Source organism: Xylocopa sonorina, chromosome 5, assembly GCF_050948175.1.
Source record: "Xylocopa sonorina isolate GNS202 chromosome 5, iyXylSono1_principal, whole genome shotgun sequence".
NCBI lineage: Eukaryota > Metazoa > Arthropoda > Insecta > Hymenoptera > Apidae > Xylocopa > Xylocopa sonorina.
In genome coordinates, this window is record NC_135197.1 from 10,120,074 (window position 1) to 10,147,498 (window position 27,425).

Here is a 27,425-nt window from a genome sequence, read left to right on the forward strand (position 1 = left end):
TTTATTTACGTACGAAGAGGCGGCGCGGCGCGTAGAACGAGATTCGAAATACGTTCTTTGGATCGCTCATTAAACGCCTGCGTTTCCGCGACCCGTTCCCTTCCGATTCGAGAATCGACCGCGGCATTCCCGCGGATCAATCGGCAAGAGGTTCCTCTTGTTTCAATTTCATCGTTCGCGTCTTGGTAAAACAGTGGGACGATAAAAGGTGGCGAACGTAGAACGGGCGGAGGATGGATTCGGAGCATCTTGATTAGCGGCGACTTACCTCGTGCGGTGGCTCGTCGACTGTTTCCAATTAACAGTGGAAATCTTTTTTGATCGCAGCCACTTGTCGTTCGCCTAATTACGGGACTCGTTGTCGGGCGCAGAGGAAATTCCGTACACAGTTGCTTCTCGTCGTTCTTTATTCCTCGCCGAGTGCGCCGCGTTTGAAAGAAAATCGTTAAATTATTTTATCGCGAATCCTTTTTCGCGCAAAAAGGCGAACGCCGTGGTCGACCCAGTTCTTCACACAATGCTACGTACTTTTTCTGGCTAACTCGTTCTTTTTCCCTGTCCGTCCGTTTGGCCGTTGTTTAATCGTCTTGAAAAACAGACCGTTTCGCGGGAAAGAGCTTTCACTGTTCCTACTAATTTTTAGAGGTTCGAAAAAGAACATCGGAGTATTTAGTACAGAACTCGGTTATAGGGCAGCGTTCGAAGAGAGGAGAAACGAACCAACTCTTCAGGAGAGTTTAGGGATTGAACCGTGTACAAAGAATAGCGTACTAATCGACTAATCAATCGCACACGAGAGAAAGCAGATGCGTACAGCGATACAATCGAGATCACCACCGGCGGCTACTACGGGAACGTAATAAAGAAAGGAGATTAGGTCGTGTTGGGTCAGCCGGGCGTTTCACGTGGCGCCGCTTTAATTTTCTCCTTTGCTCCTTTTACCGCGCCTTAAAAAGCGTGCCTCCGGACAGGGGGGCTGGTAAATATTGTCCCGTGACTGGTAAAACTCTACAGAAACGGATATTCACGGAACAAGCAGCAAAGACGGGCAAAGATAAACAGGTGGAGGAAGAAAAGGGCAAGGCGAACGGCCAACCGCCGTACCGTGGAATTGCATAGTAAATTTCGCTGCAGAGATTCTTCGGAGCTCCTGTTTCAGCTCCTTCACCCATCTATAGTACCTGCCGCCCTCAATTTCTTTCCATGCGGAGAAGAAAAATCCGCGTGCCGCGTCTTCGAGAGTTTCTACCTTGATTCCAGCGATATTTCCTTTATGCTTTTTTCCATATGTTCTTCCCACCGATGCTGGTCTTCCCTAGAATCGTTCCGTGCTGCAGAAATTCGTATTACCATCGAGTTTGCGGAATATTCCGCAATCTTGTTTTGTTTGGAATTTTGTCCCTAGTCGGGACAGAAATTTCTGTGGAAGGATATCGAAGCGATTCTTCCTTGATTTCCCCGTTCGATTCACCCTCGGTGGCGTACTTATCGACGAGCTCGCGATACCGTGCAATCATGCACCCCTCTTTTTGTCCGCAACCTTCGCGGTGCACGCAGCCATGTGCACACACTCGCGCATTGTCATTTGGTCTGTATTTTTCGCACACTCGATATTCGCGAAACGTAGCAACCGGTGAATCGACGTCGCTTCCCCGTAATTTTCCCGTTTGTTCGACTTTTTTTAATCGCGATTGCTGTTCGACGCGTTCACTTGCCGGTTCATTAGCGCGGAATATCGCGGACGAATCACGATTTAACGTAACGACGCACGCGCAACCACGGCGGTTGTTTTGTTCGTTGAAGATTTTTTCCGTGATATTGATCTGAGAATTATTTTTTCGAATTCCCTTCGAGAGATCTACTTACTTTCCATTACTCTCGTAAAAAGAGAAGAAGCGCTCTAGGTAACAGGCTGTAGTTAAAACCGCCTTTCATCCCGCTCAAAGTGTTTCAATTATTATCATTTCCATTATCATCCCTCTCGTCGTTTCCAATCCATTACTCTGCGTACTTTTATCAGTGCAACGCAATGTCGGGCCTGTTTGCACTCAACTTTAATGAAAGGTATCGCAGAGGGAAGCGTGAGAAAACAAACCGCCGGTGTTCTTAGCCGTGCCGAGTTTGCCCCGAGTTTTCAACCGGAAACGACACTCGTGCCGCACGCTGCGGAGGGAGATACGCTCGACTTACATACGTATCCAAGTTGGACGGGATGACGCACTTGTCCAACGTGGCCCGGTTTCTTCAACGATGTTCCGAGGGGCCCGCGTGCGCGAGCAGGTAATTATTTCCCAGAAGCTACAACGTATGAAACAAAAGCGACTTTTCTACGTCTACTTGTATTAATTTGCCGACGTGTGTAAAAAAAAAATTGAATCATCTGGGAAATCAAGCGATACAGCGAAGAATATGGACGACGGTCGTGCGCGAACAGAGAATTCCATGGAAACATTTTTAATAAAAGTCTCGTCCTACGATTTCTCTCTCTCTCTCTCTCTCTCCCTCTCGTCTTAATGGCGCCAACATATGTATCCATATCGATCTGATAAAAAATGTGTAGAATGCGCGACGTAATAAATGGCTTATGGAGGCTGCGTGTGTTCACACGTGTTCACAGACAGTGAATCCCAAAGAAAGCAGCGAGAGAGGCGTCTAACTTAAGCGCCTCGTCTTTTTCATCATCGTTTTCAGAAGCAACACGAGGGACCGCGATACGCTTCATCGAGCGTGAATAACTTGACATCAGTGGCCATAATCGTTGGAAGGCAAGATGAGACGACCCGGAGAAAATGTAATATCCGTCGGCTCTTTCGCCTCGCGACGGCGAGAAGTTACCCCTGCCGGGGCTGGGATCTTTTGCATGTCCGAACGTGATGTATGATTCCGAGGTCGCGAAGAATTCCTCCCAGCGCCACGACAATGCCGGCGCTCCTACGTTATCTGAATATTGGACGCACTTCTGTTTGTATTAAACCAAGAATTTCTCGAAAAATTTCAATATTTGCAACTTCGCTTCGGAGCGGTAGTAGTATTTATCAATATATGGTCAGACATCGACGTCTTTTCCGATACCAGCTAATACTAATAACTCCTGGAGGTTCTATAAGACACTTACATATACTATCAACGCGCGTTACTCGATATTTTTCTGAAAAAACAAAAACCTTCACTACCCCTGCAGGTGAAACTTCTCGATCACCATATCGCAGGTGTACAAAGAAAATCCATTAGAGTACATAAACCAACCTGATACCTCCATTATAATTTTCTCCATAAACGTTGCACGGCTAAAAATAGAGCGCAGAAAGAAGCGCAGTAATTGAAATTTATTCTCCTCAAGGTCCAGTTTAACCAGTCTTAAAGGATTTCCCTCTCGCGTGCCCGTTATGCACGGTCGTTAAAAATTAGTTCCCCGCTATGCAGTAGTACGCTCCAGGTTGCGATCGGACGTCTGCCCGTTCACCGTTCCATACCACTCGCGACCCACCGGGTTCCCCGGGCCGTTAATAAATTACAGGCATACCGGAAGCGGTGGCGTATCCACGCGGCCGGTGTGTTTCACGATCCCATCCGCCCTTCCAGCCGTAGACGAAATTAATCCGGTGGCAGGAGAGGGGGACGAGGCCCGATCCCGAAAAAAGATACGAGTAATCTGGTCAATCCACCTTCTCGCAGAGTTCCCAACCCCCTGTGGATAACGACGCGTCGACCTCGCTCCCTATCTCGCCTCCTCCTCGTCGATCCCGTTGCGGATGCTCTCTCTCTCTCTCCTTCTCTCTCGCTCGACTGCGTCACGAGTGACGTCACGTAGTAGCTAGGCAACCGCACCCCTGCGGTCCACGAACGTCGGCTTTTTCCTACCTTACCGCCCCTGCCTGTTTCCTCCTCCGCCACGCGTCCTTCGGGCCACCCTTCGCCGGAGGACGAATCCGAAGGCCAGGCTAACGGGCGGGGAACTCTTGTTTCGTTTAATAATCTGCCATGGTGGAAGTTCGTTAAATCCGAAAGTTGTCGACGAGGGCCGTGTTACTTTCGCCGGGGAGATCTCTTCCCGCAATTAGCCTAATTAGGCCGTACGGATGGAGCCGGTTATCACGTATTTGCGTGCCGTGTGATACCGCGAAAAGCCGGAGAATATAATCCGGCCTCTATTCAAAGGGAATTCCAATCGGAAAGTAGTCGTCGTTGATCAGCTTCGATTTATTCGATGCGAGTGACTTTAACTTGGAAAATTCGCGGGACAGTTGGTATCGCTTGCGAAATAATGTAAGAACGTTCATATGTGCACGGGTTGGTCCATCGACCGATCGATGCGAATCGGGTATTTCGTTCGTTATTATTCCCTGCCAATCAATTTCTCGTCGACTCTGTTTTTATCACCATCGGCAGCCACGATACAACCGGAGGGATCGCGATTGCATCACCGGATACAACGGCGTGATCGTAATTCTAGATGATACACGATGATAGCGTTCCTCCTGTCCAAACTTTCGGAGGAGCACCGGTTCTAGACGAGAATATCGCGTTCGTGGCCCGATATAGAATACGAACCGCTTCTTTTAGGGTTCTTCTTCATCTTCCCTTGTGTTTATCCATAGCTACGCCCCGCGGAACTGTTTCTCTTTACGTTGAGAAATTCCTCGGGCTGGGCGGTGGAAGCCCTCCGAGCGGCCGTCGTTCGGAATTCTTTACATACGACGTTCGAAATACATTGAAACTTTCGCGTCGACCTGACTTGGAGAGCCGGCCAACCGGCGTTTCGTTAACGAGGCGAAATTTTCTAAGGGAAAGGGACACAACGCACGGTGAAATAAATCGATAGTTCTATAAAGAGGCCCGTCGAGGCAAAATAGCGGGTTAATCGGCGCAAGAGGGAGAAGGAAATGGGGCGGAAGAAGGTCAGAGTAAGGGTCAAGAGCAAAATGTATTTTTTCTTCGCAGAAATAACCGTCTTATAATAAATTAAATACACGTGGTGCGTCTCATCTTCCGTCGACGGTCACTTTGTGCCGTTCTCACCCTTGGCGAGTCAAAGGGTGCGAAAGGCCGATCTGTATGATTAATCGCTCGTGGCCCGATCGCGTTAACAGCGTAGCCACGTCCCGGTGATTCGACGAAACGGCGGCGAAAGTGAAATCGTTTACACCGATCGGTCCTCTTTAAAGAAATTAACGACGCCTGCACGCGCGCCCGTTAGGAACGGCAATTGCGGCGTTACCGGCGTTTCGCGTCTCGACGCTATCACGTTCCCACGGACAATGGGATCGCACCTCGTAACTTCACTCCGGGGAAATAATACAGCCAAGCTGGCTGGCCAAGGTAGAGACGAATGAAACCGCAGATTATTCCTTCGAATTTTATCCGTGTTTCGCGCGCTACCGTAATCGCCTAAACGCGAGAAACATTAGACGAAACGCCGTTTGGGGATCCGGTTGCGCGGAATTGTACGGCCGGAGGTGAAAACTGTTGGAAACGAGGTTGCTTCTTACCGACGCGAGAGAGAATTTCCCGAGAAACGAATGACGAGAGCGCCGAGAACGTGAGTCGGGAGAATAAAAAATTGTAATTCCTGAGAAGCTGGCGTCTCGTTCGTTTTTCCGCCCTTTCATCGAAACTTTTACCAGGTTCTTCCACAACAGTTTCGAAAGAAAGCCAAGTTTCTGTCTTCCGTATCTCGCCCTTCCGTTCCTACGCTTTCGAATATTTTTTCGAGCACGGGAAAACTCTTCCGCTCGTCACGGCACATAAATAGAGGCTGCGCGTAAACGGAGGTTGGTTACGCGGGTGGTCAGGTTAAATCATCGAAACGAGAAATAAAATGGATCTAAACGGTTCCTTTCTATTTATCCCCGAAGTAGCCGCGTGTCTGGTCGTTGCTTGGTCCGGGCGAAATCGAATGCTCGTGGGTGAATAACGATTCTACCGAAATAAATGCAACGGAAACAAAAGAGAACGTAAGCGAAACGGGGGAATTTACAATTGTACACGGGCAGAAAAACATTCCTTTTTCAGCCATTATGGTTTATGCTCGTTGAATACTGACCAAACTTCCATTCGCTATACCGTTCGAGATACACAGCTGTTATTCGTAATAATACGTCGAAAAAATAAATACATCGCGGCTGTTCGAATTGAATATTTTGCAGGAACGTTCCCTGATAACGTTCGGTACACATCGCGCCGATACTCTATGAGTGTACGAAATTATTCGAGTATACGCAGAATTTAATTGACCCGCTACACGCCAAACTATGCCAACCATTAAATGGGTAAGTACATTTATTTCACTTGTACCTCCTCCTAACCGAATTACTAATAACTTCGCCAACAATAAATTTACCACCCTTATCCACTTTACAAACTTCATATCGAAGACATAATAGCGGAACTTCCAGCTACACCGCAGCCGCAATCAATCATTCGCAACGCACCGAAAGAACGACCATGAATCGTTTTGATCCCCACCGGCGCAACGTTCACCCCTTTCCAACGATGCCTGGCCAAAATCATCGGCGAAGAGTAAGAAAGCGCCGACTGAATGAACGCGCGTTGAAACATCGGTAAGCCCCGAGTTACTATATATCAGGACACTGGCTCGTTTGTTCGACGGAGAACAAACGGTTCCTTAATCACCCGCTCAATTACTCCGCGCTTGACTTTCAGCCACGTGTTCCGAGCGAGCGGTCTCACCCTGCGCGGAAAACTCCGCCGCGAGCGCGAACGAAATTAACGGAAATTAGCGTGATTCCAGGCTGCGCGATTTTTCACGCAGATGGATTCTGGCGCGTAGCCAGAGCAGAAACATCGTTTCACGAACGAGCAGTTAAATCTTTTTAGATATTTCGCATCCCCGGTGGTTGGCCAATTGGGCCCTCTTCGTTCGATTGCCAGCCGAATGTGTATCCAATTGGACGTCGCTCGTGATGAGCATTAATCTCCAATTTTACGAAATTACTCGCCGGTTATTCCGTCGCAGTTATTCCGTTTTCATGCTTAATTACTCGCGTCAAGTCGCTAATTGCAAGGGTCGAAATTGAAGCCAAGGGTTCATTATTTAAGGATTAAATTGTTCGACTCGGGCATCGAGTTAGCCACCGACGAAGAGTTTAACACCTTGCGCGCGCCAGATTCGTGGTCCCTTTGTTCGAATAAATTGGATTTCGATATCGACGACCTGGTGCGCTCTGATGTTGCACCAGGAGAGAGAAAAAAAAAAAAAACTCCACCGTATGCGCGGCGACTTCCGTTCGTCGAACTGATAGTCCGCTGAAAAAAAGAGCGAGTTTTCGGTTCTACCGGTCGGTTATCTTCCATCTAGCGTGCTGACTTCGTCGAGGACTTAGTTTCTTGTTCGTGCCGGGATTCGCGGATCTTTAATTCCTCGTTCGTCCAGAGTGACCCATTTCCGACCGTTTTAATTTTTCATTCGCTCGTTAACGTCCACTTGTTTATTTTCACTTTCGAGGCTTGTTTGCTTGTTTACTCGCTTTTCGGTTTGTTTATTCATTACGCACTAGTGAAACCGATACGAGAACCGCCCCGATAAACGTCGAAATTGGTCTCGACGGATACGCCGCGTTCCACGTATCGCGACAGAAATCTCAACTCCCGCGAACCCCTTTGAAAACCTCCGAGCGAGGCGATATTTCGTCAAAGAAACATTTACACACAGAGACAGCTTAGCTTTTCCGAATACGGGCCGGGCAAGGGGCTTTTCTTTGGCCGTGGTACCCGGCCGCTCTGCCAAAGCTGATTTATCGTGCTCAACAGCGTGAACGACTGCGCGATATGTAAGCTGCTTTGCCAGCCAACCGAGTTTCGATAGAGCCACTCGTATTTCCCGTGGCAGGGAATCATTATCGGGACCAGAATAGTCGAGCGGCAGTCGATACTCGATGGGGCGTTTCTCTGCATAACTGGCCAGCTAATGGCGGAAATATGCGATCGAATAGGCCGGCACAAACGAAACTACGCGGGCACCAGTTGACTTCTTGTGTAATTGCGGGTACTTGATGAACGTTCTTACGCGAACGGCCGATCCGTCTGTGTTTCACTCGCCCGATGCGTTCGATTTTCCGTCCCTTGTGTCACCTTGGTCCGCTCCGATCGCTTGCTCGTGATATCAAACGAGACGCCAACCAATCAAATTGGAAGCTTGTATAGACATATAGTAGCCAGGAATGTTTCATTCTCAAGCTCTGTAATGATCTTCTAGCACGCGACATACCAATTTTTACTATATTCGAGTCGTTTTTTGGCGCAGGAAAAATTCTGAATTCATTTGTGCTTCGTTCGAGACCCGACAGGCACTCGAGAGCGTACTTGAATTCGAAAAAAACAGGTTTGCGAGTGACAAAGTGGTTTCGAGCTACTTGAGCTCGACCAATGCGAACATATTATTTTTCGGAAATGACTTCACTCTAAACATGATCAGAATTCGTCGAATTACCGCCAGATCCATGAACGACGCGATCTCCATTGTTATCCAACTTTACACCATGCGGTACGTACTTCTTAACGCGTACTAATCCTGTCCGAGCGAATATCCTGATTCGAGCGTGCATAATTAATAGCGTATATTCGTGGAAGGCGTGACAGAGCGAATCGAATTCTCTTAGCAGTGGCCAGAGTGGAGATTTTAGGTCGATCGTGACCGACGCAGAATAGTTAACCACGCCTGGCATGTTCAATTATGACTCGGGATCGGTGATCCGGCAGAAAGGGCGAAATCGTTCGAACGTGTTACGAACGACGGGCTCGAGCGTTTCGCGTGTCTCCTCTCGGACCTTATCGAGGAATTCCCATGGTCTAGCTTCAGCTGATATATTCTGAAATTACTGAGCTTTGTCTCTGGACCGCGTCGCCCTTTTTCTCTAAGAATATTTCAATTTAGATACTACAATTCCCGTTTAATGGTATTCTAAACTTTGGTACCAATTTTTAATTCGGTTTATAAGGGTGGTAACTCCCTCTTTGGTTGCGAGGACGGAAAACCCCGAGGGAGTTAAGCCCAGGGAGTAGAATAGGCGCTAGAGCACTGCGATTCGTTAGTCAGCTAAAACCTGAGGGTAGTTCGCTCCCGGAGAGTCCGTTGTTGCGATGGAAGGGAAAACAACAGCTCCGTTGAAAGCTGTTCGCACAATATGAGTTGCACCGCTGTGTACATGAATGGAAATCGCGAATGCAGCGGCGCATTGAAGGAAATAAAGCGCCGCTATCATTCCTCCGCGTTCCTGATCTTAAACGAGGAAATTAAACTGGCTACGACGAAACGATCGCGCGCGACAAGTGGATTAAATATCTCGAGTGAAATAACATCCCTGTTAACTGCACGCTCTTAAGCGAAACTCATCGGACGTAGAATAATCGAAACTCCGGGTACGTCGTTTACTGGCAGAAAATAATACGGACCCGCGATCTGATATAAACGAGGACTAATTTAACCGTATTGTTCCGATCTTCCACGCAGTTCCACGTCCTACAGAAAGATTCGTTATCCGCGAAATTGTTTTCCGCTCTTCGTTAACAGACTGAAACTCCTCCCGTGTATCCTGCCATTCTTCCGAAGGAAGGAAGGTTCGAGTTACATCGACGATCGCTTAACTCCAGCGAATGCTGTTTCCTGTGATTCCAAGTCGGTCGCTCGCGGATCTCTTTCTCGCTCCGCGAGCTTTCGTGAGTAAAGGCGGGCAGAGGTAATTTCGCGCGATCAAAGAATCCTCTATCTTCGTTTATATCCACGTGTGTCTCTCTATCCATCATGCGCGAGTGTACGCGGTGAAAATAGAGGGACACGAGTGGTATCCACGTGGGGCGCCTAACAAATCCCCTTTCGGAGTTTTTCCGCATCGACTGCCCCTGCCGCGTTCGACGAGAGAGCCAGGAGTAATTAAACCGAAGCGATTTTCGCATAACGAGAGCGGCGCATCGACTTAATAAAACCGAACGAATGGAAGTCGATTAATAAACAGGATGAAAAATGGAGGGAGAAAAAGGATAGGGAAGAAGCGGGATACGATGGAGCCGGTTGCGTAACATTTGTACGGGGCACGCTGGAACGTAACCGTGGAAGGGAAATAAATATATAGGAAGCAAGCTCGATATAAAGGATCGTTATCCTGGTGCCGGATAACGATGTATACTCGTCTTTCACGCGGCTTCCCTATGGCCGACGCGCCACACGACAATCCATCAGCCAAGGAACATTATCAGCCATCGTGTCAACCACGATAGCAACCTCCATCCTTATTGTTTTATCATCCTGCCTGGAGCTGACATCATGAATTCTCGTAATAAACGATTATTGTTGACCAGACGCCTCTTTTTACACCGTGCGCCTCGATATCGCTGCAGATTTGGAAATTTCCAGCGGTGATGGAAATTATCGAAACGGAATGATCGACGAGCCAAAATTTCTAGAGTTCCCTGCCCGTTGATTTATTCGTAGCTGAACTTTTCATTGCCAACGGATTTATGAGCAAAATTGACGCACGACGGGGTAGTTGTATTTTAGACGACAATCAGAAATCCGAAGTAAATGAAGCGTCAAGTATCGGATATCGAATTCCCTTAATAAAAAAGTAAAGGAAGCACGGGACGGCGAGTTGATCGGTAAACAGGTCTCATCGAACACGTACGATCGATCAACGATTAAAACCAACATTCCCTCGACGAACCACATTTGTTCTCCGGGAAACGCGTTGAAAGTTAAACGAATCTCGCGTTTGAGATCGAACGATCTCGATTCGCAGCCGGTGGTGTCGATTCGGGGATGAGAACAGAGCACACGCCGCGGCTTGTAAAGAGGCACGGACACATCCGCGGGCGGTATAAACTCGCTATAACTCGCACCTGTTCACGTGTGTCCGGACGTATTCCCACTGTAATAGCCACAGGAATAGTTCGGGATTTTATGGGACGCGCGTTTCCTCGATCCATGCTAACACGTTCTAGGTAACCCTCCGCGTGTGGGTGTACACCAGACGCCTACGCGCCGCTTCTGTGTAAATACGTGCAACCCTATTGTATCGAACAGCGGAACAGCGGCGTGGTTCTCTGAAACACGTTATCAAGCTACGCAGACGCGTTTCTGACCGGTGACTTTGTCTTTTACGATCGCCGAGTTGCGCACGATCTCGTACTTTATTCACTCGATTCGTCCAATACTTCGCCCTGGCTGAACGTACTTTAATGCCCGTCGGTGAATAAACCTAACTCGAGCCCCTTTCGTACTTTGCGAGCAGATATTTTAGTATCGAGTAGGTGTATAAAACAGTTTTCGCTCGCTGGTAGCAAAGTAGCGTTCGTATTGCGACGAATGGGTTTGAATTTTCACGAATGCGCGTATAGAACGAGACGGTAGAAGCGAGCACGTTGCTTCGCGTATCGAAGGGAAATTTAGTTGGCTACTTTCAACGACTGATGCTCGAACGATAAAAAAAAAAAGTGATAACGAAATTACATCGCGCTCAGGGAATTAAAGCTTTCAAGCACGCAACGGGCGAATTATTCGATCGTCTGCCATTTTGCTGGATTTTCATGCTATTGCGATGACGTTGACTCATCCAATTAACTATTTTTTTGTTCCTTCTCCCACGTTTTTTTCCTCCTTTTCTTCGCGAAGTGAACAGGTTCGCGAATGTTATTTATCTCGCTCGACTATTTCATTTACGCGGTGGAAAATTCGAAATATTCAGCCGGATCGCATCTTCTTCGCGCGACATCAGCCAAGAATTAATGAAGGCCGTTCGGAGACGTGGAAATTCGAGTGAAATCGCTTCGAGCGTCTGCAGTTTCTCGTTGTTAACGATTTCGATAATTTTTCGTTATTACGCCTCGTAATTATCGATCGCGTCGTCCCTCGGGAGATAATTTATTTTGAATTTCGAACGCCGGACGGGGCTCGTTAATTTTTACGACGGATTGTCGACGGCGATATTTTATTTCAATTAGAATTCTTCTGGTAATCCTCTCGTTCGAGAGAGACTGAGAAAACGGTACAGGACGAAAACAGGCTTGTAATAAAATCAGATTAGAGGATCGATGCACGCGTTGACTTTAATAAGCGTATAAACGATCGCTGGCTCGGCAGGTGAATTTACGGGGGAATTACGGTGAAACTTACCCCGTCTGGATGATATTTCGACGCACCGCTGGGCGTAGTGTTTGACCCGCAGAATTCGGTGAGGACATCCTGTAGCTTTCGCGTGGAATCTGAAACAATGAAGTTAAAAGCAATTGTGAACTTCCGGCTTGCAACTTCCTGTTTATCGGAACAGAAAATGCAATTTCGAACTGAATCGTAACGGTTGAATTAGGCGAACTTCCGAACTCTGAACGCGCAACAATATTAAATCCGACCCAGTACGCGCACCAAGATTATACAGCTCTCCGTGACATTATACCAAAACCCACTAAAGGTTAAAAACCACAACGAATGATATTAATTAACAAACTTGGAGCAAACTTTCTAATTGTACAACTCCTTCCTTCGTTGCGGTATGATTCCCGTGTCGTTCTGCTGCTGCTAACTTCACCGAACGAACCATCCGCGAACGATAATTAGCTCTAGGCCAATATCGCAGCCTCGATAAAATATAGCGAGGCGAAACCAGTGAAATAATCAGGCCCAAGGCACGCGTTGCTTCCTGATCTCAAAAATAGCAGAACCGTCACGTGCTCGTATACCACGTATTAGCCGACCTGCTCCCTTCTTTCGTCGGTGATCCCCAGTGAGACGAAAATGTGTGTTTATCCGTGGGTTGCTCGAAAGAATTTTACGGGACGACTGTCAACAGCTCGCGATGTCTCTCGCGGCTTCAATTCGAGGAAAAAATCGTGAGAGAAACGACGCGACGAACTTGAACTTTAAAGTGTCCTCTCATCCAGTTTGTTGACCGGATCCGGTGATAAGGAAGAAAAGAAAAGAGTGGCGGGAGTGGAAGCGGACAGAAAACGCGATCGATCTACTGGCATCTGGGATTCAGTTGTTCGCGGAGAAAACAACGCCGATAAATTGACTAATAATAGGAGACCATTGGCCTAATCTACCAGCGTCGACGTCATAATGCACTTAACGGGCATGGTATTTTTAGGCGGCGACTATTTTCGGGCCGATTGACGAGGACGATGATAGATCGCGGGCGAGCGCAGCTGCCTGATTAACCTTCCCATCCAGAGAATCGTGTTTCCGTCTGGAAATCAGAAAAACTGATGGTGGCTCTGTTCAAAAATGGGAAATCGACGTAGGGGTTAATTGGATGGCAATCGCGTTTCTACTTTTCCCTCGCCTCTCTACGCTCGATGAAAGCGTTTTGTTGTACGAATTAACGTCCGAGGGAACGGTGATTACCAATTTGCGGACTAGTCGTGTGATTAGTGGTCGTTAGCGTGCGGTTAATTAACGATAGGGTTAGGTTCTTCACGAATTGTGCACGAAGCTGAACCATCGAACGGAACGACTGAATATAGTGGAAGTGGTCGGCTATAGTCAGACACGTCATAGAGAAAAAATGCAATTCCCTTTACACGGGTTACATAAGAAAAACGTGTCCTAGAAATTTGAGATTTATCCTCGAGACAATCGTATTCCGCGACACGGTCACGATAAATCTGACTTCCTCCCAGACGATGTCACTCGAATTACCATAACTCCATAAACAATGAGCACGACGATCCATGGTCGTCCGTCGAGATCCCGCGAGGGTTAATTTATTAACGATTTATCCGTTACAATTACTTCCGAGAGCACAGTTCAGGATCTGAATTTTGCAACGTATCTTCGTATATTTATTAAGAAAAATCCGTCGCGTTCAGATGGTCCATCGAGCGAACACGTTTGTCAGGAGCTCGTAATGGATACCAGCAGTGGAAAAGCGGCAAGGTTTCCCTTTAAAAATGTGCATCACGCCGGTGAGAACCGGGTGCATCGACAGCTCGTTTCATCCGCACCCTCGACGCCGCCCCGGAACTCGTGCCGTCTCGGTAACAGAGTTTGACTGTCGCAAAACTCGGCGACAGCCGGCTGTTTCGCTTTTTACTTACAAGCTGCCAGGTCCTGGAGCTGTTGAAATTCCGCCGGTGAGAGCTTATCCCAGTGAAAGGCCATCCTTACTTCTGGTCTCTGTCTCCCGCAGGACGAACGCCCGGATGTTCGCTGCTGAAAGTCGTCACCTGCGGATGGAAAGATATCACCGTGTGAGGGGAAGCTTTCCGATTCCGTCATCTTGGGAGACGTTCGCGTGCAAAAGTGGTGTCGTAAATAAACCGCGAGAAAATGTTTAAATATATACACTCACAGGGTGCTTGATACGTTCGAGTGATGCAATAAATATTTCTAGTGCCGCGAAACGACGTACTTTTCGCTCTTTAAATATTGTAGCTGCAGTAAAAAGGCGCGCGGTCTCGTATCTAAATATTCTAACAAGAGTGGGAGAGAGAGAGGGAGTATATCCTCATTTGTTTTATACACGCGTATAAGCAACTGCAGTCTAATTATAAATGTAGATCGTCCGCTTTAGTAAACGAATTTAGAGTTTCGTATCTTTTCAAACGTTTTTCACCAATTTCCTTGGAAAATTTCATTGGTACCTCTAATTAGGCGCTGGAATTGCTCGTTGGAATTTATTATACCGCATGTCTGAATTATCTCTGAAACGAGTTCACTGCGAAGAATGCATTTAAAAATTTTCCAGCAACCGTAGCACTTTAACCGCTCTACGCGTAAGCTGTCTGCCATACGTATAAAATGTTACGACCCATTTTTCTGACAGTCTTAGGGCCAGCGACAAAATACCCCCGCCGCAATTTAACGTTCGCTCTACGCGACAAATGAGATCCTTTTACCACGCGTCAGAATATCAGCCTCCATTTCCATTTTTCAAAATGAACCTTTTCGCAAATTTCAAACGGACGCGTGTTATTGCGCGTAAAATCCGCTCGCGATTATCTGATAAACGTCAGATAATTATCTCGTAAACCCCGGTCGCTTCCACGTCCGCCATTATTTGCTCAATAAATGACTAACAGCAATGGCGAGTCGTGCGCGTTCGTTAATTTCTTTTTCCGGAGCCGCGAAATCCGCTAATCCGCGCGGCAAAATCAGGATCGGCCAACGAGAACGATAAAATCAAAGGAAATTCGTCGAAGCAGATTTTCCCACCCCTTTGCTTTCGTTCGACATCCCTCTCGAACCGGCAGCTTTATCTTTCCAACGAGTTTCTGGGTTGAAAGCCTTTGCCCGGTGCGTCTTGCGAACTCAACGACCGTCGGTCCATAAAGGATTTCGCACGGATATACCTTTTGCTTTTTTTCCAGGAGACCTTCCGCGTATCACATCCCCTTTCTACGATGTATCCACGCGAAATGGAGCAAGGCGCGAGTCCAGGACCGTTTCGACAGTAAGAAATGGACACGATTACATGATCGTCGCTATTAAAGTTCTCGTATACACGGTCGTGTCTTTATGGAGGAATTATTCAAACGTGTCGTAACGTATTTTAACCATTCAATTCCCTGGGTAAAGACAGTCGAGACGCTTGCGAAACGTTAGAATAATTTCTCCATAGAGACTCGTAGCAGGCGTGTGCACGAAATTTTTAACAGTGCTATAACCGTGCCATCCCATGTTTTTAAATGTTAATCAACTGTATACAGAGTAGAATCTCAAGTTATGGTACCAAAAGTACGAGAAGAAGGATGAAGAGTCATAGTGGAACATCCTCGAGCTTCGAGTTCTTTGGAACAGCTCCGGATTCACAGGAATTACCGTGGAATTGCTGTACCTGCGTGTGACAGCGAAGATGGTGGGAACATCGGGACGAAAAGGTAGAAAAGTTAAGTTAATGGCTGTCGAAGCTGATACAGAAGAAATTGGAAAGTTTCCGACGTTCGTTTCACGTTTTAGAGGGCCTACCAGGTTCTCCACGGAAACTTAATTCCCTCCTCTCTGTCCAAATTCGAGGGAGCGAAACGGTGGCGGCATTTCGAAACTCCGCAAACGCTCGTCTGACAAGCGGCACCGCGACTCGAGCGTGAAATTGCCGGTCCGCGGGCAAATATTCGGAAAGTTGCCGGTTTTCACGGAGATACGCGATGAAGTTTGTCGGGCGAGAAGCGAGAAACGGCGACGCGAGAGTTTGTCGGTCTTATCGGGAAGTTGCCCGCGACCGATCGAGGACGATACGGGGTTGAAATAAACCTGCACTGTCGACGGACTATATTTAACGGGCGAAGAGAAAGAGAGAACGTACGAATGCCAGTCACGAATTCTATCCACGTGTGCAAACAAGTCCGAAAATTGAAAAATCCTCTCCCCTTCCCGCTCTCGTCCCGTTGGAAGGGGTTGGGGACGGTTCGCGGTTCGAGAGCACGGAACTGATCAGCCAAATTATCATAAAGTAATAGTTGCTCGAAGTTGATCGAGATATTGGAATGCGATCAGGAAATGATGTTACCTCGCATTATCATTCAGAATAAAAACTGTTCGAAATTACTCGGAGCTCGTGGGAACCGGGATAAAAGTTTCACGATGAAGAAGAAGGAAAAAAAAGAGTGGACCTGGCAATATTACGTGATTGATCTCGACACAAAGTTCCTCTCGTCGAGTTCGTGTAATTAGCGAGAGCATTTTTTATTCGAGTATCATTTCCGTTTTTACCAAGTTCCACGGGGTGGAATAGTTCTCGAGCAGCTGCGAATTCCTCCGTTCGAGGGCCCTCTCCGGCGGGCAATATTTCACTCATCGTGAAATACTTGATCAGCTGGATCTACGAGCAGTGCGATCTTACGAAGCGAACGTTTTGTCCTTTTTATGTAGGCCATCGGTTTCGAGGCTCTATTTTTCACCCCGCTGGAAGCCAGACCCAGAGGTGCACTTTATTTCACCGTGAGACAAAAACTCCCATAAGTGTGCAACAATGGACACTCGGCTCTCTACTTAGGAACTCTCAGGAATTGAATGAAATTTATACGATGGCGAGCGAATGTTAACTAAGACCATTGTGCCCTTTTTAGAGAGAAAAAAATACTTAACAAATTAAATAGCGTAGAATATTGAACACCGTGTAAACCCTACATCGAGAAACAAAATCTTGAACACTTAAAATCAACAAAAACCTACATTCACCTAATGAATTCCGCCTACGAAGAAAAGAAACGCATTAAAAAACCAGGAAAACGTAATCCCCTAATTAGAAAGATGAAAGGCACGGTTCGCTAATTACTTAGTTCCAACAGGTTGTGCCACTTTCGAGTCAAAGAAACGTGCGTCCCTTGGCCCCCAAGAATTGAAGCTGAATTTCGCATTGCGGAGCGACAAGCTTGATACACGAGGAACATTCTGTAATACCCAAGATAAATCTCGTTGAAACGGATTAAAACAAATGGTGACGGTTCCTCGGGAGATCGGGCAGGGGTGGCAAAACGCGACGGGGCGGTGGAAACGTCGATTAGGCGAACAAGTTTTCCGTTCACACGCGGAAACTGTCGATTCCACGAGGTATACATTCAGAACGGTATCACTGTCTGGCGGTATATCATGCGGGTAATGGCGAGATGGGAAAATATGCGGACATTTTAAATCGATCGACGCGGCTGTCGAAGCTGGAGCAAGTCCGCGTGTCGCGTATTCAAGTGGCGCATTCAATCGCGCGTTTCTCCTACGGATTGCACCTCGCGAATAAGCCGGGCACTGTGTACACTCGAAAACGTTGGAATAATACGTGATGAATAAGAATAGGAGAAGGAAGAGATCGCGTTCCATACGTGTTCGTTTCGCGATCGATAGATTTTAATCTACCGTTCGCAGTAGCTGTTCGCAGTCGTCGTGGAAGGGTTGCAGGGATAGAAAAGTGCATATGGAACATCGATTAACGATAAGTGAGAAAAAATGTAGGAAATAATTTCTCGCTCGTGTTCTGAGGATTCTGAGGATCCCTGTAATCGAAGTAACGAAAGTTTTAACCAGAGATACGTAGAATTCGTACAGCCGACATAGCTTTTATCCGCCGATAGAATAAATAATTTAGATAGGTGATTAGTAACGCGCCGCTTTTGGCTTCGGTTCCGATCGCAGTCGTGAAAGTCGATCGATGCGAGGCGAAAGGTAATGGTGATAAAGATTTGATAAGAAAAAATTGGTGCTGCTCCTGGTTCTATTATCCCCGGTAATTTATTCTTCTTTCGGTAGTTCAGAAGCAGTTCAGCGGTGGCAATTTGTTAGATCACAGATTTAATTGAGTTAACCCAGATACCGGGTTCCACAGGCGAACTTACTGTCCCGTGATAATGCAATGGTAAGGGCGTTGATAACTAATTGCAATTATGTTCACGTCACGTAAATTAAGGTGCAGATTCCTATTACATAATGCATGACACAATACCTCAACTTACGTTGATTCCGTGACTGAAAGTCTTCCAACGGAACCACGTAACTACGTATCGGCGTGTCCATAATTGTATTCCGTGTAACAACCGCGAACATCTTTGAATATCGAACGCGGCAAACGTCCCTTTATACTTCATACCCGTCGTAGATAGTTCGATGTATTATTCAACGTTTTAAATCTGTATTTCGTGCAGCTTCCGTCGGTGCGAAAAATAATTGCGAGTACCTTAGATTAGAAGATAAACGAACAACGGGGAGGCCAATTAGCTTCGACAAGCAAACGCACCACGGCAAATGCAATTTAGTTATTGTTTCTCTTAATACAAGCTTCGTTTCTTCGTAGAAGGCGTAGGGTACTAATTACACCTTCACCGTTCGTTTCAATTACTTAAATTAGCCAATTTCAGCGCTGACTAAGCATAGGCTGAATATAACCGTGTGTTAACAGCGACATGAAGCTATTATTTCTGTTTCGACCCGAAAAGAAAAGGATATTTTTTGAAAATATAAAAAGAGAAAAGAACGGAGTAGATGTGCGATAACGAGTGGCTGTTTTTATTGCGCACTTTATAATGGTAGATGATAAGCGTTGGTATTTCATCTCGCTAACGAAGTTACGATTGCACCCAACCATGGGTTACTAAAAAATTTATCGATTCAAATATTGGGGGTGGTTCGTTACATCGTAGATTCCCATCAACAAGATTTGCCTGTAAATTAGCTTTCACGGGCCGTTTAATAACGTCCACGATCAAATTATAACAGAGAGGCGCGAACCACTCGTTCCAAAAGTATTTTAACGTTGCACGACGTCAAGCTTCGATGGAACATCCTCGAACATTGAAAAAGTACGATGTACGATATGATTAAGAGATAATCGACGGAAATGTAATTGGCCCGATTAAAAAAGGAAAAAAAAAGAAGAGAAATAGAAAGGAACGTAAAAAAAGATGCAACAAGCTTCATTGGCGCAAGGATCGTTACGCAAAGTACCCGCTGGGATATCTCTAATTAGATTCTTACTAAATGGCCGCTCGACACGAGTATCTTGCACTCTGCGCTCCAATTAAAATATTAGGTGCAATAACCGGAACAATCAATTCTTCGTTGTTCCCTTACCTTCTCTTACGCGAGTAATCGTTACGAAACAGGGCGTTTAATTAATCATCATTAAATAAACTGACATCAGAGATAGGATAACATCAGTTTCATCAAGTTTAGACACTAAACTGTAACTAATTACGTGATGAATGGATAGTTTGGAGCCCAAATTGCCTAATTAGAAACGAATGCTCGTTTCTGAAAACGCGGACATCCCTGGGTGTCGGCCCTCCTGTACAAGCTGAAACCCACTCAAGGGTCGGCAGAAGAGCATCGTTCTGTAGGATAGGGTAATGGTCGTTAATAAACTACTATTAGTCGGATTAACGAAGATGCGATAGCACCTAAGGCGTCGTTCCGTGATCACGAGCATGGCGGAGCAGTGTGCCCCATGCTCGATAACGAAGATTCACTGTTCCAGCCATGTTGCCGGAACAATCGAATCACTTTCACGTGCGATTATGCGTGACACCATGGAATACGAAACAATCGCTGGGTAGATGTAAGAAGGGACGGATATAGGACGCGAAGCCAGATGAGCTTGTACAATAGTGATTGTGAGTGGAATTCGGGGTGCGAAATTAGAAAATAGAAAACATTTAGAGGATTCCATTCGAGTTATGCGAAAATGAGATCCACGAGCTGGGTAATAAGAGCCGGGCATTTTCTTTCGCGTGCTTGAACGTCTTCGTTAAATCGCGATTGGCCTAGAAATTACGCGGGGCTGTCGATGCTATTCAGATAGAGCGAACGAGGGTTAGAAAGAGAGAGAGAGAGAGAGAGGCATAGAAAGGGGCTCGAAGCAAAACTAAATAAAACGGAAACGGGACGGAACGGAACGAAGGCTCGTTGTGGATTTTCGATTATCGAGGCAATTATCGAACGGATGGAAATTCGGCAGTAGTTATGCAGTCGCGCGTTTTGTTTGCCTTTAATCGAGCCTCGTTTCCTTTTTCACGGGCAGTAGTCGCGCCCCGTTTCGATCAGACGCACTGACGATTTCAATCCACCCCCTCGACCCTGCGAGGTTCGTCCGTCGCCATTTTTCCGTTCGCCGTTCGAACAACGGGAAGTTGTTTACGCGGTGGGGAAATAAATTAGCCTCAATCAGGCTCGATGGCTCGTGCACGCGAGTGGGTATGGACGATGGAAAACGAATGAATTGAATACTAGTCCCGGGGGATTGATTAACACAGGGGAGATTCGTGGATGTCCCGAGGCGAGAGATTTGGTAAAAACTCGCGTGGTGTTACTTCGTACGTTCGTAGTGCCGAGGGAACTAAAATAATATGACGACGATATCAATTTAAATGCCAGCATCAACGTGGGTGTGCACGTTGCAAGATACTTGCGAGACGAAAACTTAAGAGCCTGCTGAAGTTGCAGAAAAGACCATTACGGGACGAGAAGCGTTACGCCCTCCTCAACAAAATTTCCAATTATCTAGCGTACCTTCGTTCTCGAGTGAAATCGTATTACAAAAATACCGAGGCGCTTACACATTCGAAACGTGTTAATTGCGACAAATGCCGGCAAATATTTGAACGTCCGAGTGCGCTATAACCACTCCACTATCCAAGCAAGCAAACAGGGAAACGTTTAGCTTCGAAAGTGTTTGCATCTTCCGCGTGTACGCAAATAGAGCGTTTATTTGTAAAAATAACCGCGAATTGATGCGCTCGGGCCACAAAAATATATTCGAACGGGAACGAACGAACCGCAGACATTCAGACGGATGAAATGAAGCTTTCAAACAACGTTCGAAGCGATCATGGGAACGGAAAAGATAAAAAGGCCACTCTGACGGTTGAAAATGCTCGAATAACGAGAAGGAAACCGGTACCGTCGGCATATCCCCAGTCTTGATTGCCTCTGCCTTATAAAAACAGAATCGACGACTCCCCTCCCCCTCTCCTTTTCTCGTTCGATTCGTGTACACGCTGGAAAACAAGTCGGTCGCTATTTCTACTTCCGGTACCGCTGATTATACGCCGCGATCGATGCGGAGGGAACAAGCGGAAAAAAACGAGCAAACTGGATAGGTTAGCGGGGGCAATCAGAGGGATGGGAACGCGGTAGAGAAAAAGGCGAATGTACGATTGCGGAGATATCGTGGGATATCGAGAGAGAGAAAGGAGAAGCACACTACGTAATGGCGCTTGAAGCGATCGAGGGAAAGAGAAAGAAAATGGGACGTCTGTCGAGAAGACTTAATAAACTGCGGGTGGAAACCATGATCGTCACGTGACAAAGGTAAATACACAGGAGGTTTCTAAAGGAAAAGACATTAATCCGGAGTTTCAATGAAAATTGTCTTAGGTATCAGGAGCCCCGAGGGATTCCGCTTCGAGAGTAAACATTTTTTCATTACTCGCGAACATCTCCGGTGGAATTTTTTCCAAAGCAAATTTCTTCGAATTGCACCATCAAATCTTCGGCTGGCGTCTTTGGCGAAGTGCTTTCTCTGAAAGCAACTTGGGCACTTTGAGAAGACGCAACGGGCAACGAGAATGATTAATTGCCAGCCGCAAGATAATATTATATACAAAAAAGGCTGGAAAAAATCAAGAGCGAAGAGAAATGATAGGGAAAATAGGATTAACTAAGGAGAGAAATGAAACAAGCAAACACGGAGGAAACGAATAAATGAGAGTAGAAAAAGGCAGTGGGTGGGGATAGGGGTCAGGGAGTATTTAATTAAAAATGAAGGGTGCGGGCCTCTCGTCGACTGTCGTCGGACTGGCGAACGTACTGGAGAACGAGTGGAATTTATTTGCCAGCGTGAAAGTTCCAATGGACGCTTGCGATGCACCCAGACAAATTTCGCTGGGACACCATTTAAAGCGCTAGCATGTTGCCGAAACGTATACATAGGTGCGGTCATTGCGAGACGGAATGAAATATTTGTCCGGTAAAAAAAAAGGAGAGAGAAAGCAATTAGCTCTTCCCTTGTGAACTTTTGCGTACGATTTGTAGTTTCCATCGCAGAGAAATGCGAATGGTATTTTTAACTTTAGCTTGATGATTAGTTTGTTATTAACGATGACTATATTTGCGATTTCTAAAAAGCACTAACTTCCATTGTGTGATATTCCACCAGTCCGTGACAAGCCATCTTCGTGCTGATGAAGCCGCGCGATATGTATTACGTGGTTTGTATTTTGATATTCATTTTCCACAAATATTCGAATAAAACCGACAAATTTGGGAGGAGAGTGGGCAGATGGAAACGCGAGCTTATAAATGTGGAAAACAATTCCGAGGATCGATGTTGGTACTTGGAAAAGCTCCGTCGACATAGTTCTCGTTGAACGCGTTCATCGTGAATGAAATTTTTATTTCACATTTTTCAGTCCTCGCTCGCGTAAGTAAATTTCCCATTTTTACGTGCGTGCCCTTTGTTTCGACGTATAATTCTCGTCTTTTGTCTGCTCGCGATTGCGATAGTTTGTACGATGGTCGAATGATACTTTTTCTAGATACGAACGTTTACTTGATGGATGATGTCTCGTTGCGCGACGAGTCGTTCCCAAAGTTCAGTTCATGTAATAGTAAAAATTCCACGGGTGTGGCGATATTTTTCACGTCGCATAGGATACTTTCCGTCCCCGGCAGTTCTTTTTCAGGGAACAAAAACTGACTGTAATAACACGACACGCCATAACTAACGGCGATCTGAAATTCAAATTGTCTACGTGATCGCAATCCAAACGTCATCGTTGCCGCATTAAAAATTTCTTGCCGTTTGACTTGTCTATCGCCGTGAAAATCGCCTGCTTTTTAACACGTCCTCGCGCAAACGGTTTTTAAAATTGAAATATAAGTCCCCCGCGGCGCGGATACGCGAAGCAATTGCCTTTATTTTCCCACCGAGGCGCACCGCGTGAAAAATAAATTATTCGTTAACTGTCGCGAAAACAGAGAGCATTAAATTTTCAAAATTTCATTCGCGCAATCAGAGGATGGAATAATTTTTCCGGTTGTCCGATATTAACGCGTCCTGTTCAACTTTGAAATTAAACCGTTTATATACCACGCTCCGCGTTGTCAGCAGCCTTAGCAGTAATTAAAACTTGACGCAACCGTGAAACAATTATACGTATTCGTTAAATTATAAAATATACAATTTATAGCTTCGCTCGTGTACGGCCGTTGCAAGTAGTATCAGACGGCGGTTCGTCAGGCGCTGGACCTGCCTGTCTGCCTATACGTCCTGCAATACTACTGCTATTATACGTATTCACCGGTGAAGCCAGCATGAACCACGACTCCTGTATCGGATTTGCTGCACGATGGACGCTCGCTATCTATGCCGTCTGATACTTCAGCATTGAATGTTGCACGGAAATTGTCGAATGATGACGCGCAGGAAACAAATGAAATCCGAAATTATACGATGATATACGTTTTCGTATCGCTAGCATTGGATATCACTAGTAAACACGAAATTCGTGCACGTCGTTAATACGCGTTTGCAATTTTGAAAGCAATTCCCATCCTCTCAGGATCGATATCGTTCAGTGAAAAAATATATCTACAAGGTACATTAATTTGCCGCGACATTCTCATCTATCCAAACACATCGAGTCGCAGGTACGTCGAAAGGATCGAAAGGCCAGAGAAAAGTCGACCTCTGCGAAACATTTTCCTCTCACCGTCTCGAAACGTTAATTTTTCAGACAAGGGAAAAAAAAAGTGATCAAATTTGATCGCAATACCTCGGACTTCCTTCGTAACGCGATCCCTTTAGCCTGCGAGCATCGCCGGAAGTCTTGTTATGTATCTAGGTGGAAAGATCAAAGACAGAATCCCTGGAAAGTGGTAGGGCAAGGTTTAAGAGAGAGAGAGGGAGTAGGGTGAGGTTTAAGGAGGATCCGCGCGGGGCAAAGGATGCTTTTCCAGATGGGGAGAAAGGGCGAGGATGTCGGGGGTGGAATCAATACGTACTAACCGTCTGGAACGCGTTTCAACCGGCATCTCGGCGTGACAAAATCAAGAACTCGTCTTTTGCATGCGATCGTTTCTTTTGCTCTCCCACCAGCCGTCGACGCGATTCCGGGAAATCGTTCTTACGCGCTCCTCCGGTTACGTTGCAAATTGTTAATTTTCAGTCGAAGAAACACAGTCGAGGAGAGCCACCGTTCGGATGGCAACTCTTTTTCCCTCGTTAAAGCAACGACGATGATAATTCGACTCTTTCTTTCACGTGGTTCGCTCTGGGGACATTAACGCCGGGAACATATTTACCGATGCATCGAAAATAAAGACCACCGCTACGTACTATGAAGCATCGCTAGGAAGGTTGTTCTCTTTTCCACGAGAGCACTCCTGTCCCCCGGGACACTTTCTGCGGGCCCTTTGTTACACGACGCTTTTCGCCACTGAATATTTCCCCAAATGCACCGACCCTATTTATCTCGCGTAAAGCGTTCACATTCTCGCGGGATGGACGCTTTAAGCTGAATTAAAGTCTGGATGAAATTCTGCTTCCGTGAGAGTAAACGCCGCGGTTCCTCGAGGTCCGTAGCGAATTAAGGAAATGGTTATTCCTATTTACATTTAACTGCCGCAGAAAGGGTAATCGAAACGTGCACGCGTGTACGTTTGCGTCATTTAGAAAAATCGCGTAATTAACGCAGCCAAAGTTGACTGAATTTGTCGCGAACATGTCGATAAACAGGATAATTATACCTATCGACGCAGAGGACGAATATGTGTAATGATCGACAAACACGATACGCGTATATTAATTTCCAATTTTTGCATCATTAATCAATATCGTCGTAATTGAGTAACGCTGCTTGAAGAACCGTGCCGCGATTGTAAACAGTGACCGAAGTGTTCATCATTCGTGAAATATGCACCATTCACACGTCCGTCGCGCGTAGACGATAACAAATTGTACGGGATATTTTTGCACCGTTGAATGTAGCGCTGTTTTTTTTTTTTTTTTTTTTTTTATTCAATCGCCGTTCGTCATTTCCGCGACGCAGTTCACCGCGAAACGAACTTGAATAATAGCGGAAACGCTCCTCCGCTTTTGGCTGAAAATCGGTATCAACCAAACTCTTGTCTTTAATTAGAATCCCCATCTACAATCCACTTTCATATTTCCACTAGAATTACTGTCTTTGTTCTCCTACTTTCGTTTTAGTTCGTTTATTTCGGTCGCGAACACCTATGCGTCCGTACCCGTAACAGAATTAAATTTCCATCGTCCGAATGTTTCCTTTGTCTCATAAATATGCAGCGTTGCGCGTAAAATATGACGTGCGAATAAACGCGTCGGCCAAATATCGGCTTATCGTGCTTCAGAGGCGCGCTCGTGTTTTTCAAGTCGGCCAGTTTATACGGATACAAATTTAGTCGACTTTTTCCACGCTCTTCCGCGATCTTCGTTTCAATTCTGCCTCCGGAAACGGCTTGACGTTCCGAAATATTGCCGCAGATTTATCAGCCTTGCATGAGGGAAGCGTGAACAAATTATAATGTTCATATCACACGAAATCCTTGACATTCGAATATAAAATCGTGGCGTTTAAAAAACGATTTAATTTTTAACTTCCACATGGACGCAACGTTGGTTAATAACGCGTCAAAATTTAATGACATTTAGGTTATTGCAGTTTCGAACGTCCAAAGTAACGTTTAAGGTGGTTTAGGAAATAGCGACGATGATCGACCCCACGTTGTTCCAGTTGTTCATAGTTCGTTTTTCGACTGGCGTGTAAACGCGTGCGGCAATTACTCCGGCCGTGTCGGTTCCGCCAGCACAATCGCACGGTGCATCTACTGCGAGGCTGACCAATTGGAAGTGACTCTATCTACTGCATGGCTGACGAATTCAAAGTGACTGCATCTACTGCATGGCTGATCAATCAGTGGCGGCTGTGTATACAGTTTCTGTCACGAATTATTAACCGCGACCCATGGTTTTTAATTAGATTCCTAATTGGATGGGATGCGCTTGCGCCAGCAAACAGAGACGGGTACCAGATCGAAGATACTATTTCCCCAGGTTTTCCCATGATTCCGAAATGTTCGTCAAACGGAATGCTGGTAATTTTTTAACTGATCGCGTGGTTCGCGTTTCACTAGAATGGCAGAGTCGACACAAAAGGCCAGGTTATTCGAGGCTCGAATTCTCTCTCTCCCTTAACCTTTCCAACTGCCTTCGATTGCGCATTGTTCGCATTCGTCGCGCGTCGGTGACGCTCGATACGGGGGATCTCATCGAAATTTTTGGAACGCTCGCAGCCCTACGGAAGTGTCAATTTGCTCTAGCGAAACGTCGTTCGCAACTATCAATTTTTCCTTCAGGAATCGCTGCCAAAAGCGGCTGGTCTCCTCGTGCCTCTTCTGGAATTCGATGCAACGAACGTTCGATAAGGGATTGCCACCAAGAGATTCTTTCACGATACGATTCTTTGCAGCTAAACCTGGGACTCTGATCAGAGTCTTTCTCAAATTAGTTAAAAATTTGCTACTGTACAAGACAGATCTGGAAGCTTTGAAGTTAAGAATGGAGCGCGTGGATCCTGTCGGTTGCAAAGCGATTTAACACTCGTCGAACGATTCTCCTTTTTTTTCCTTTATCGCAGGAAGGTCCAACGCGAAATTAGGTGAAGATGAGACGGGTTTCGTCGCTCTGCCATAATCAGAAGGAACGACAGAGGTGCGATATGGGTCGAGACAGATCGGTGAAAATCTTCTCGACCGCTACAACGTGCTCGCTTTTCTGCTCGACTACCGAAATTTTGTGGTCTCTGCAAGATCTCCCGGTGAAGGTGGTGGTGAAATACAGTGTTCACTGATATACTTCTTTTTTAAATTAGAGTTTAAGAAAACTTGATACACGCAAAGCTAACTACATCTCGCTACATTCGAGAGCCGAATATTGTAGCACGTTAGAAGTTTCGAGCGATGGCAATAGAGGCGA

General features: G+C 46.2%; 1 protein-coding gene across 3 annotated transcripts in view; it reads right to left on the bottom strand.

Moving 5' to 3' along the window:
• The window catches only part of Dgk (diacyl glycerol kinase 1), a 67,090-nt gene that overhangs the window by 21,609 nt on the left and 18,056 nt on the right, over positions 1–27,425 (bottom strand). For all 3 annotated transcript variants that reach the window (XM_076895978.1, XM_076895977.1, XM_076895976.1), the window contains exons 2-3: positions 14,044–14,172; positions 12,125–12,213 (exon numbers count right to left, since the gene is read on the bottom strand). In XM_076895978.1, coding sequence (XP_076752093.1) covers positions 12,125–12,213; positions 14,044–14,107 — 153 coding nt within the window. In that variant the 5' untranslated portion in view covers positions 14,108–14,172. The remainder of the gene's footprint in view (positions 1–12,124; positions 12,214–14,043; positions 14,173–27,425) is intronic.